The sequence below is a fragment of the Phytophthora sojae genome (genome assembly GCF_000149755.1).
Source record: "Phytophthora sojae unplaced genomic scaffold PHYSOscaffold_5, whole genome shotgun sequence".
Lineage (NCBI taxonomy): Eukaryota > Oomycota > Peronosporomycetes > Peronosporales > Peronosporaceae > Phytophthora > Phytophthora sojae.
The window spans coordinates 2,009,798-2,022,439 of NW_009258119.1; the positions used below are offsets into that span (position 1 = coordinate 2,009,798).

The 12,642-nt window shown below is 59.6% G+C and overlaps 3 protein-coding genes across 3 annotated transcripts; 2 read left to right on the forward strand and 1 right to left on the reverse strand.

The window, feature by feature from the left end:
* Positions 1-407: 407 nt before the first annotated feature.
* On the reverse strand, positions 408-3,008 carry PHYSODRAFT_561066 (hypothetical protein; the record flags this gene model as incomplete). Its single annotated transcript, XM_009530499.1, has 1 exon — positions 408-3,008. One exon carries the CDS (start codon positions 3,006-3,008, stop codon positions 408-410), a length of 2,601 nt encoding a protein of 866 aa, XP_009528794.1.
* Positions 3,009-6,562: 3,554 nt separating this feature from the next.
* PHYSODRAFT_286241 (hypothetical protein) lies at positions 6,563-10,468 on the forward strand. The gene has a single exon (XM_009530500.1). It carries the CDS (start codon positions 6,574-6,576, stop codon positions 8,899-8,901), a length of 2,328 nt encoding a protein of 775 aa, XP_009528795.1. The 5' UTR covers positions 6,563-6,573; the 3' UTR covers positions 8,902-10,468.
* Positions 10,469-12,155: 1,687 nt separating this feature from the next.
* PHYSODRAFT_391507 (hypothetical protein) lies at positions 12,156-12,470 on the forward strand (the record flags this gene model as incomplete). The annotated part of the gene is made up of 1 exon (XM_009530501.1): positions 12,156-12,470. A coding segment is annotated over one exon (315 nt), but the record flags the coding sequence as incomplete, so codon positions are not given.
* Positions 12,471-12,642: the final 172 nt, after the last annotated feature.

The following is a 12,642-nucleotide window of genomic DNA, read 5'->3' on the forward strand; positions in this document are numbered from 1 at the left end:
GACAAATTTCACTGGTGCTGAGAGTGAGCAATGCACACGGAATGCAAACAGAGGAGGACCACGCGAATTTAACACGCAGTTACTGTGGCGTTTTTTCAGCAGCTGGGCCGGAGAGTGCCGTTGCTACTGCTCTTTGCACTGCTGCTGCTGCTGCTCTTGCTGGACAGCAAATAGGCTCAAAACCGAGAGCGCAGCGAGCCAAGAGCTCGCTGCAAAGCGACTTCTGTATACTTTATCATGCCCTTGTCGTGCAGGTACGGCGGCGTCGCTGCCTGAATCAACACTGTGTACTTGTCGTTTTGCTGCGACGTACTAACATCGATTTCTCCGCGCGACCACTTCAACGAGTTAGGCGCAAAACTAGCAAAAAGTATCTTTTCGGTGCCTCGTCTCACTAAAACAAATGGCTATTGCTGGCCCTGCTCGGCGAGCTCCTTGGCCAGCGCCACGTAGTCCACGTCTTTCCTCGCGCGCTTGCTCCTGGGCCGCACGAGGGGCTCTGCAGCGTCGGCCTTGGCGCGCTTCTTCGCTTGCAGCATCGTCACGGCTGGGGTCGCTGCCGGGGCGAGGTACTTAGCCAGCAGCGCCTGCTCGTGCTTGGCCTCTTTCGCGATCTCCTCCTCGTCCCAGGGCTCCTGCGCCGGGTTGATGAGCGCCCGCGTATGCGCCGCGACACTGCGCGCGAAGGGCGAGACCATGCGGCCGTGGAAATTGTAGCCGCCTTCCAGCACCGAGATCAGCCGGCCGTCGCAGCACGTGTTAGCGATCTGCTTTACGTGGCCCACGAGCCACTCGTAGTCCTGCTCCAGCAGCGAAACGTACCCCCAGTTCACGAGCTCCTTCTTGTGGGCGTCGAAGCCGGCCGACAGGAAAATGAGGTCCGGGTTGAATTCACGCAACTTGGGCAAGATGCGATCCCGGAGCGCGCTGCGCCATTTCAGGCGCGAGGCGGAGGACCCCTCGCGGCAGAATTCCAAGCCTTCGTCCCAAATGACAGGAGATTCTTTCACGCTTGAGACGCCCGAGCCAGGATAGAACCACCCCTGAACTTGACCCTTTGCCAGCTCCTCCTTGTTCTCGGGGTCCTTGTGCCCGTAGCCGTGCACAGAGCAAAAGAAAACGTTCTCCGCGTCGTCGTCATTGCGCCAGGGTTTGTACTGGTGGACAACCTGCTTCCCTGTGCCGTAAGGTGTCTCGAAGGCGATCTCTTTCGTGGATGGCACAAGCTGCCGGACGATCTCCTCCGTGCCGTTGCCATGGTGCACATCGAAATCCAGAATGGCCACCTTGTTGACCCCGCGATGCTTCAGGTGCGCGCGAGCATACGCTGCGCCAACGGCAACGTTGTTGAATAGACAGAAGCCGAGGCTCCCCTCTGGGTCGTTCTCACACACGACCTTGCCCACCGGCCCGGCATGATGCCCTGGTGGTCGTACGATACAGAACGCATTCCTGCACTTGCCCGCCACGACCTCGTCTACCGCCTTGCACACTGCTCCGGCAGCACGGGCGGCCGCGTCATATGAACGGACCGACAAAGCCGTATCCAAATCTAACGAGAACGTGGCGTGGCACTCCTCAACATCGTCGCCACCATCATTAGGCGCGCGCTTCGGCTGGCCCGGAAACTGGTGGTGGCCTGTACCGTCGTTCTTAGACACGACCGGTGTCTTGCCCACTACGGACGCAGCAAGAGGCGCGCACTTCTGGCGCAGGCGATTGACGTAGTGGAATTCGTGCACGCGCAGAATGTCGGCGATGTCTGCGCGCTCGATTTCATGGTCCCACTTCACATTCGGTCGCTGGAACTCACGAGACCACAGGATACCGAACACCGGATCCACGAGCGTGTCGATTCGCTCGGGGTTTTCGGGTGGGGGGTCTGGCCCGCCTCGACGATGATAAGCCATGGGCAAATGCCGCCACACCTCAGGGTGGAAAAAGAACCGAGTCTGGTCTCCTTGTGCCACGTCCACTGGGTGATCGGCAGCCTCTTCGACGCCTTTCCCTTCTTCTGCTGCAAGCAAACGTGCCTCAAGCGCAGCGAAGCCGCACCTGCGAGCAACGTGGGCTGCCGTGCACCCATGCGAGTCCTCGAGCGAGAAGTTGGCTGCTCCACTTCGAGGAGAATTGCGCAGAATCTCCACGCCTTCAGCGAACTCTGCAAGTGCCGCAATATGCGCCGGCGTCTGCTGCAGAGGCGTCACCGGGTTCACGTTCACGCAATACTCGTTCACCAGCCTCCTGGCGGCGCCAGCAGCTCGGTACTTCATGGCCTCGTGCAGCGGCCGGAATCCCACCTTGCTGCCCTTCTCCAGCAGCGTCTCGAGTGCAAGCGGCTTCTTCTTCCTGGCCCCATCAGGCTCAGGAGCACTCTTGTCTTCCGCTTCCAAGGCAGACAACTGCCGCTTGTAGAACGCCGCCAGCACGTCCAGACACTTGACGAGGTCGTAGCGTGCGCACAGGTGGAAGACCGTGTTGCCCTCCTCGTCCCTCGCCGCCACCTTCTCGAACAGCAGCGCGCGCACGTCCTCGCCGTAGAAATCCTGACCAGTCGCCTCCTGCTCCCTCTTGGCGAACAGCTCGTCGATCAGAGCCTCGCTGAACGCGGCGTTGATGGCCCCGACCCGCAGCACCAGGTGCAGGAAGGGCGTGCCGAAGTCGCCGCCCTTCAGCCGCAGCATGGCGCTCGTGAGCGCCGGCGAGTAGCGCAGCAGGTGCAGCGCGCAGTCCGTCTGCTGGTGGATCGCGGCCACGTGCAGGGGCAGGAAACCCATGTCGTCCTTCTCCAGCAGACTCGTCTCGCTCGACAGCACGCTCAGGCGCGGCGGCGGCTCCGCGCACTCGGACGGCAGCGGCAGCAGCGAGCGCAGCCGGTCCACGCGGCCCTGCTCCGCCAGGTTGTGCAGCAGGTACGCGTCCTCCTCCTCGTCGTTGTAGTCGCCGTCCTCGTCCGGGGCCGCCGCGTACGGCGGAGCCGCAGCTTCTGCTTGGGAGCTCTCGGCCATTTGGTCGCAATTGGGAATTTGACGAAAATGCGCCAATGAGCGGGCGCGAAAGGACCGGACACTCGCTTCAACGTCGCGAGCGGCAACTTGCCCCCGCGCTCGGAGTTGGTTCTGAGTGGAGCAGCAAAGACACCTCAGCGGCGAGTATTACATTGGAGTTAGCTCATGGGAGCAGCTTACGCAGCCTTGTTGTGGTGCAAAGGGCAAAGGGGGGGGGGGGGGGGGAAGTATGTCAGCAGTGAACTCGTGCGTCGCGATGGCAGCGGTAGCTGGTTTACAGTAACAATGCGGCGTTGCTCTACTGCACTAGCTGCGATGACCTTGCTCTACGATAGTGAGGTAAGCTTACAGCGGCAGCAGTTTGCTCGTTGCTGCACCGAGTATGTACTGACCAAGACGAGATGTGATTGGTCGTGCACTTCAACATGTATCATAACGGATGAAGGCTTGCCACGCTCAATCTCGATGTATTACGCGGAACATGCAGCAGCGATATAAGTTGTCTGCTCAATGATTCCTTGGCGTCGGGGGCGAAGCTCAAATTCGACACCCTACTGTGTGTGCCCAAGCTAGTCAAGCACTAACGTACCAAGATTGCTGGCAAGAACAATACATCAAACCCCTCGGAAGTGGCATCAAGTCCCCAGGAACAACGTTCACCATACGGATCAGGCAGCTACTAATGTATGCATGCCCGGGGCTCTCGATGGTCAGTGGTTAACATGGGCAGAGGTTCTCTTCACCAGTACCATGCCTCTCGTACTCAAGCAACTCGTTGAACAGGGCGAGGTCACACCACGGAAACTAAAAAGGCACCACCAGACGAAACGAAAAGGATCCTGTATCCACGGTCACAGCCTGCGATCACTTCCCACCTCCTGGTCTCCCTGCGAGTTGCAGGGAGACCAGGAGGTGGGAAGTGATCGGTCAGCAGGCTTGGCTCGTGGATGTTTTAGTGCGCAAGTTGCAGCTCGAACTGGGGTACAGTATCCACTTGACATGACTGCTCACTACACATTTTAATTATTGCTGGCCGCGTCGCAGCAGTGTCGGCGGCCGACGAGTTCGTGCCCACGACAGGTTAGCCACTTGGACTTGGTGGGCTGTCGTCGCGCAGGCTCGAATTTGCTGGCGTTGCTGGCATTTTGTTGTTGCTAATGCTGAGGCTGCGGGCCATTTAGACACAGCACCTTGAGTACATCACAAGAGTCGAGCATGTAAGGTTACAGGTTGACGGACGACGTTTGCCCGCCATGATCACGCTCCGAGGCGCGGCGGCAGCACTGAGCGGGAGTCATCGTGTCGACCATTATATGCGCGCTCGGCGTCCTGGTCCGCTGGATCTTCGGCAGGCAGGCTTCTTGTCGCAAGGAGCAACGTGCCGATCCTGATACACGAGCGGGCCCCAGCTCAATGCCGAGTCGGCATTGCCGACACCAAGCATGTCCTGCTCAACGCAGTAAAATGCAAAATGGGCCTGGAAGCTAGTCCCCAGCGGCTGCATTAATTCGAGTGTGCTAAGTGGCGACGTGCTGCTGCGGTGGTGAGCCACGCACGCGGTTGAAGTGCCTGCAGGCTGCAGGTCGCACGCACGCAAATACCCGATACTTAAGTACATTATAATCTCCAACGCATACTTATTATCTCGTTGATAATCTCCATTTTAATCCATCCAGCTCTTAATTAAAACCTAGGTATGATTTTTATATTTCGCCAGTGCAGGTCTGAGTTTTCGGGCCTAAAAGCGGCCTCCACCAAAGCACAAGGCTAAAACAGCCCTCGCCTATCTCGTGTCCACTCCTATTAAGATCCAGGCGTGGTCGATTTTAGAGGGCAAACCATTTGCAAGGGCAGGATTTTCGAGGAGAGCTCGGGAACGCAAATCCAGCAGCTGGTGTGGGTGACGGTACAGTGTACCGCTCTTTCGAGCGGGCGACGCCCGTTTTTCTGACGGGCATTTAGGAAGGCAGAGAGAAGACCGGACGCTCGCTCAGCCGGCGCCGTCGCCACTTGCTCCTTCCATCCACCGGCGCCCTCGCTCGCGCCGTGGCCCCTTCCTCCATTCATGGACGTGGGCGCGCCGCAGCACCAGGACGCGTACCACCAGCTGCAGACGTCGCGCGCGCAGCCCCCGCCCGCCAGCTCCGTGCACACCGGCAACACGCTCGGCAGCGCCGCCAACACCGCGTCCGCCTCGGCGCCGCTCGACACCAGCTCCCGCAACACAGCGGCCATGGCGCTGCGAGGCCCGCCCGACCCGGCCGTGGCCAGCAAGCGCGAGGCCGAGTCGGCCGACTTCCGCGTCGTGACGCTGCCGGCCACGCACCGGCAGCAGGCCGGCCCCGAGGGGGCCAACGCGCCGACCGAGTTCTGCTCCAACGTGGTGATCACGTCCAAGTACACGACGTGGAACTTCCTGCCGCTCTTCATGCTCGAGAGCTTCCGCAAGCTGGCCAACGCCTACTTCCTGCTCGTGTCCATCCTGCAGTGCATCCGCAGCATCAGTAACACCAACGGCCTGCCCTCCAACCTGCCCGTGCTCGTGTTCATCCTGGCCGTGGACGGCGTGCTGGCCATCATCGAGGACCGCCGGCGCCACCTGGCCGACAAGGAGGCCAACTCGGCCCAGTGCCACGTGCTCAAGGAGACGTTCACCGGCACCAGCGACGCGCTCAACCGCGCCGGCGGCGTGGACGACCCGGACATCGCGCTCATGCACTGGGCCGCGCTCACCGTCGGCTCCGTGGTCAAGCTGCACAACCGAGAGACGGCCCCCGCCGACCTGCTCATCCTGGCCGTGGCCGAGCCCAACCCCAGCGAACCGGCCGGCATCTGCTACGTGGAGACCAAGAGTCTGGACGGCGAGACCAACCTCAAGCTGCGTCACGCCTGCGACGCCACGTTGCACGTGCGCACTGCGGCGCAGGTGGCGGCACTCGACGGCCAGCTGCGCTGTGAAAACCCCAACAAGGCCATCGGCCGCTTCGACGGCACGCTGTCCGTCACAGAAGGCTCGAAAGCCGCCGACTCGCACCCGCAGCCCATCGCTATCAAGAACGTCCTGCTGCGTGGCTGCCAACTGCGCAACACGGACTGGATCTACGGACTCGTGGTGAACACGGGCCCGGACACGAAGATCATGCAGAGCGCCACGGCCACGCGGCCCAAGTGGAGCTCCATCAACGAGACGGTGAACAAGATGATCATCTGGCTGTTCCTGCTGCTCTGTTTCCTGTGCATCATCGCCACGACCGTGCAGGTGATCTGGCTCAACAGCAACATCGAGGAGAGCTGGTACCTGGACTGGTCGCCCAGCATGACGAGCCAGTGGTTCATCGGTTTCGGCTACTACTTCCTGCTCATGTACCAGATGATCCCCGTGTCGCTGTACGTGACCATTTCCATGGTCATGTTCATCCAGGCCATTTTCATGACGTGGGACCTCGACATGTACTACGAGGAAGCGGATGTGCGCATGATCGTGCGTTCCATGGGACTGAATGAGGAACTGGGCCAGATTTCGTATGTGTTTAGCGACAAGACGGGTACGCTCACGTGCAACGTCATGGAATTCCGTAAGTGCTCCATCAACGGCGTGTCCTATGGCACGGGCACGACGGAGATTGGCCGCGCTGCGCTGCGCCGTAAGGGTGTGATAGTGCCAGCAGAGACGGAGCCGGACCCGGCCTCACGCCGCGCCAAGATCCCCTACGTCAACTTTGAGGACCCGCGGTTGTTTAACATTCTGGAACGGCCTATCAATGACGACACGCCGAACCGTGAGGCCGAGTTTTTCCTGCACCTGAGTCTGTGCCAGACTGTGATCCCGGAGACGGTGGAGGGCAGCTCGGAGGTGCGTTTCTCGGCCTCTTCACCCGATGAGCAGGCGCTGGTGTCGGGAGCCAAGTTCATGGGCTTCAGTTTCGAGTCTCGCGGTCTGGGTGTTGCTCGTGTCCGCGTAAAGCGTCCGGAGCTTGTTCGCCGCTACGCTAACGGTGCGACAGGCTCCAACGTACTGCTCGAGTTCAAGATTCTGGATGTGTTGGAGTTCACGAGCGACCGTAAGCGCATGTCGGTCGTGGTGCAGTACCCCAACGGTGAGTACTGGGTGCTCACTAAGGGCGCTGACAACATCATTTACCCCATGCTGGCGAAGGACAAGAGCGACCCCGAAATGATGAAGGACACGATGCGTCATTTGGAGACGTTCGGCGACGATGGTTTGCGTACGCTCACAATCGCCCAGCGGCGTGTGGACGAGAAGGAGTACCTCAACTGGAGCGCGCGCTTTAAGGAGGCCAATTCGTCGCTGGAAGAGATTGACAAGCGCAAGAACGGACTGCCCAATGAGATCGACAAGCTGATGACGGAAATCGAGCGTGATCTGGAGCTGCTGGGTGCGACGGCTATTGAGGACAAACTACAGAATAATGTGCCCAGCTGCATTGCCAACCTGATGCGTGCTGGCATGCGCGTCTGGATGCTCACCGGTGACAAGCAGGAGACTGCCATCAACATTTCCTACGCCTGCCAGCTTATGGACAATGACATGCAGCAGTTTATCTTCAACTGCGATCTGTATCCCACAAAGGATGCTATCTATTCGCACTTGACGGATGCGAACGCGCAGGTACAGCGGGGCAGTGGTCGCCACGCTGTTGTGATCGACGGCGAATGTTTGGAGTTGACACTTGCAGATGAGCGATGCCAGAGCGAATTCCTGTCGCTGGCCATGGCCTGTGAAGCCGTAGTGTGTTGCCGTGTGTCTCCTAGTCAGAAGGCTGAAATGGTGACGTTGGTTCGCACTGCTAACAAGAAGGTGCGGACGTTGGCGATTGGAGACGGTGCAAACGATGTGGCTATGATCCAGCGCGCACACGTTGGTGTCGGTATCTCGGGACAGGAAGGCATGCAGGCTGTGAACTCGAGTGACTACGCTATCGGCCAGTTCTACTTCCTGGAGAAGCTGCTGCTGCACCACGGCCGCTTGAATTACAAGCGCATGTCGATTCTCGCGGGCTACATGTTCTACAAGAATATCGTAATGGTGCTGGCGCAGTACTTCTATATGTTCTGCACGGGATCTTCAGGCCAGAAGTTCTACGGTGAGTTGGGTTTCCAGCTGTACAACATTTGCTACACTTCGCTGCCCATCATTGTGCTTGGAGTTTTCGACTACGATGTGCCTTTCGAAGTCAGCAAGCACTTCCCCGAACTGTACCTGGTTGGCCCGCGCATGGAGTTGTTCAACAACTACACCTTCTTCAAGTGGATCTGTAGCGCCGTGTACGAGTCGGCGGTTATCTTTGTGTTCGTGGTGTACGCGTTCAACGAAAACCTTTCGAACGCCGGCAGCGCACCCATGGTGCAGTACGGATTGCTGGCATTCACGATGGTGGTATTGGTGGCAAACATCAAGCTGTGCTTGCTGCAGATGTCCTGGAGCGTCTACGGTGCCGCGTGTTGGTTCGTTGGTGTCATCGCGTATCTCCCGCTCACGCCCATCATCTCGAGCTACTGGATTTCCATGTTCACGACGGAGTACGGCAGCTTCCAGAACACTTTGGGGCAGGAGACGTACTGGCTGGTACTTCCGATCTGTCTGGCCGTCTCGCTGCTTCGTCACTTTACGTGGACGGCTGTCTGCCGCCGGTTCTACCCGCAGCCGTGGCAGATTGTTCAGGAGCAACACGTGCTTCACCAAGGCAAGAGCCAGTATGACCAGCGCCCCACGTCTCGCATCGACATGGAAGCTGGCATCCCCGTTGTCAACGGCATGGCTGACACCGCCTACATCAACTCGTCATCTCCAAGCCACGGCTACCATGCGGTAAGCGTTGCTCTCTCTAAATATTTCGCTCACTCAATCATGGCCTCTGACATTGTTCTTTGACATTTAACAGCAACACTCGAACGAGTATGCACAGGCACAGGCTCAGTTCGCTGGCAAGACACGAGGATCTGGCAGCGGATTCGCCTTCAGCTACGACCCACAGACGTCTCTGGCCGAGTCGTACATGTCGACGCACGACGTTCGTCAATCCGCTTCAGCCATGCACGAGGCTGAACACCGCGGCAGGAGGTCTCGCGAAGACTCACGAGCGTCCGACTACGAGTCGTCTCGCTCGGCGGCTGTCGTGGACTCGACGAAGGGCTCCTCGTCTACGGGGCTATTCGTCTAGCTGCAGCAGCCAGAAGGTTTAGTTACACTATCATCACCGACGTGCGTACACTCTACATACAGAGGAGCTCCGCGACGCCAAGATCAAGCAAGCTCAGGGTGTGAAGCCGAAGATCCGATCGTCGTGATTGCTCGAGATTTTACTTTTGTTTTTGCGTGTTTTAAGCAGCTTCAGGATTGGGGTCGTAAGGAAGTTGGAGAGCCGTTTAGAGAAGCAGGCGGCCTGCGCTGTCGACGGCAGGGCATGCACATATCAACAGCGACTAGCGAGTCTAATGATCGTCTTCACAAAGGTCTCGAATTCTCCTGCAACCATTAAATCTATCTACTTCAATGCTACCACAGCGCCATCACGACAGCGCCTACAAGCAGTGTGGCTGTTGCTGAAGTTACTGCCGAGTCATGCGAGACGGCAGCGCTTGACTCGGCAGTCACGTTCGGCGGCACCGTGTTGATCGAGTTGATGGCGGAGGTGCCATCGCTCTCCTTCCCAGACCCGGCCTGGCTGGCATGCGGCGGCTCGTAGTTCCAGTCCACGAGCGACGCCGGACGCGAGAAGCTGCAGCCGTCCGCGTATTTCATCGACACGTGGAGACACGCATCGGAGAAGGAGGCGCTCATAGCGTCCACGATGGAGCTGGGCAGGAAGTCCTGGACCACTGGGAACACATCAGAGCCGCTGACGCACTTGCCAGCTCCGAAGAGAGACTGGAGGTCGACGCCGTACGACTCGGAGCTGTTGGCAGCAAGCGGTAGACCGTTGACCCACGTCGCAATGCGGTCCAGCGCCACCACGCAGCCGCTGGCCGTGTACTGGTCGCTCGACACTGTGGCCACTGCGTTGCCGTCCGAGTCTTCGTAGGCCTCTCCCTCGGCCTTGAGGCAGGCCTGGTCTGTGGGCACGCGCAGATCTTCCAGCAGCGCTGTAGCGCGGTCTGTAGACGTGGTGTTGGCCAGCTCGCCCGCGCTCTGCAGGAACGTATAGCCGCAGCGCTGCGAGCTCGTGCCATTAAACGCCGGCGTCTGCGTGGCGCAGAAGACGTCGCCCAGGAGCTGCGCCATCTTGGAGTACTGGCCCGTGATCGTGTAGTCAAAAAGCGAGACGCTCTCGGTCTCCCACGCGGCGCAGCAGCCGCCGGCCGACGTGGAGCGCAACGTGGCCAGCGACGGCAGCAGCTGCGACCGCAGACACGGCACGAAGCCGTCCACGTACAGCGAGCACATCTGCTCCACTTCCCCCTCGTCCACGAGCCCCAGGCCTTCGATGAAGGTGTCCAAGGCGCCGTTCTCGTTGTCGCTGGTGCTCAGCGACACGGACAAGTTGCCGAGCGCGTTCTGCACCAGCGGCACGTTGAGCATGGCCAGCGCGTTGGCGCACGTGTCGACGGCCGTGCTGGCGGCCAGCACCTCGCCCAGCGCCGTGCCGTTCATGTTGGCCAGGCACGAGCTGCCGGCGTCCGAGATGAGGAACTTGCTGGCCGCCGAGTGGCCCAGCAGCCCCACGAGCAGGTCGGCCCACTGGTCTCCGATGACGGCGCGCAGGGGCTCGAGCACGGGCGGCGAGCTGTCCGAGAGCGTGGAGGAGCACGCGGAGACGAGACGCGTTTCGGCCGAGACGCCGCGGGGCAGCGCGAGCGACAGCAGAGCCGCTGGCAGCAGCGCCGCCGTCCGCATGGCTCGAATTGAAGAGGCAGTCGGCCGATTAGTGCCTGCGACTGGAGATCAGCAGATGGAGTGACTTGCAAGTCAAGCGTGACGCAAAGAGTTCAGCACGCACGAACCTAAGTCAAACTTAAGCGATACTTAGAGCGCACATAAGACGAACATCGAAAAGTAGTCGGACCAACGTTAGGATATGATTGCTACATTCAACACTTAACACTTCCTTCAACGTTGATCTGCAGCTCAATAGCCGTTTGGACAAGACCTCATGAAGCAGATAAACACTAGGCGCTAATATATTATGGCACTTCGTGTGCGGCAAACCACTGCAGCTGGTGGATCGCTTGTTATTTACGATCCTGCAGTTTAAGACCGCCTGGAGGCCGTTGCTTCTCCAAGCGAGTTCTTCGCTCATGGATCTAGAAATGTCAACCGATTGATGGCTCTGTACTAGTCTTCAAGAACCGTTCGCCTCCCGGGCAGCGAAAGATCTGCTCGCGGCCATTTCGGAATCGCGCGAGCTCTCCATCAATCACCCGAAGACAGCCAACGACCAGGTTGCTGAGACCATGGAGGAAGGTCAGTTGCCGTCATCTTCGTCCTCTCGCCCTCCGGCGGGTATCGTGTGCTACCTGCCGAATGGAGATTTCTACGTACAAGCCTGTCCTCCGGGCGGCATCTTGTGTCCGAAGCCGCGCGTGTCGCCGGGTCTGGACGCTGCTGCAGCGGAGCACCGGAATGGCTCTGGCCTGCTGGATGCCGTTGATCTCATGGACTCAAGCGACGACGAAGAAGACGGCGACAACGATGATGACGAAGATCTCCCAGAGGCGACAGCTAACGCGCAACTCGACGGCTCAGCGCTGCTGGATGCAGTGGACGCGATTGACTCGGATGACAACGTTGAAGAGATCGCCGATACCTCTGGGCGCCAAGAGATCACATCGCCGTCGCGACTGCAGGACGCGGTGGAATCGGACGATGAAGAGCAGCTCAAAGCGCGGAGCAATCCTCCAGGACGGACGACGACGTTCATGTCGGGGGCAGCGCTGGACTTGTGCCCGACCGTGGACTTGACGAACTTGTCCGACACAGATTCGTCTTCCTCTTCTTGCTTTTCTTCTTCCGAGGAAGAAGACGAGTCTGGCGACAGCGATAGCGATGTGGACTTCGAAGCTGACGGAGAGGGATCTGACGACGAGTTGGTTGACAAGCGCACGGCCGCGGTGAGCGCTCCTCGCTTGTCGTCGTGGGAGAGCGACTACTTACCCGTGAGCCAGGTAGACGCCATCATCCGCTCGAACATGGCGGAGATCGAGGCCAAGAAGCCCTGGCGGTTCGTGTTCCGCTGCCTTGAAATCCCCTTTCAGTTCAAGCGGCGAGACGACCCGTTCGACCTCTTCTTCCTGCGCTGGGACGAGTTCTGGCGCGTGCACGGTCGAGCCGTGTGGGAGCGCGATTTCTGGCAGCCATTGGTGCCCGGGTCGACCGAGTATCACCGCCGAAAGGGGCGCCAGTTCCGGGCTCAACGCGCTTTCCGAGAGCTGGCAACGGACCTGGAGGAGCGACTTGGGAGGCACTTCCGCCCGTGGCTCGCCAAGACGCCGCACGATGGCTGGTGGTATCGCGTCAAGCCGTTTGCGCTGCGCAGGTTGTTCCTCAAGAGCCGCCGCATGTATGCCGGGTACTTGGAGGATCGAGTGAAGGACCGCTGGCCCCGAGGTCGAAGGTTCCTGGTCGATGGAGGACTCAAGCCGATGTGGTGGCTTTCCGACTTCGGTGCATCTGCAA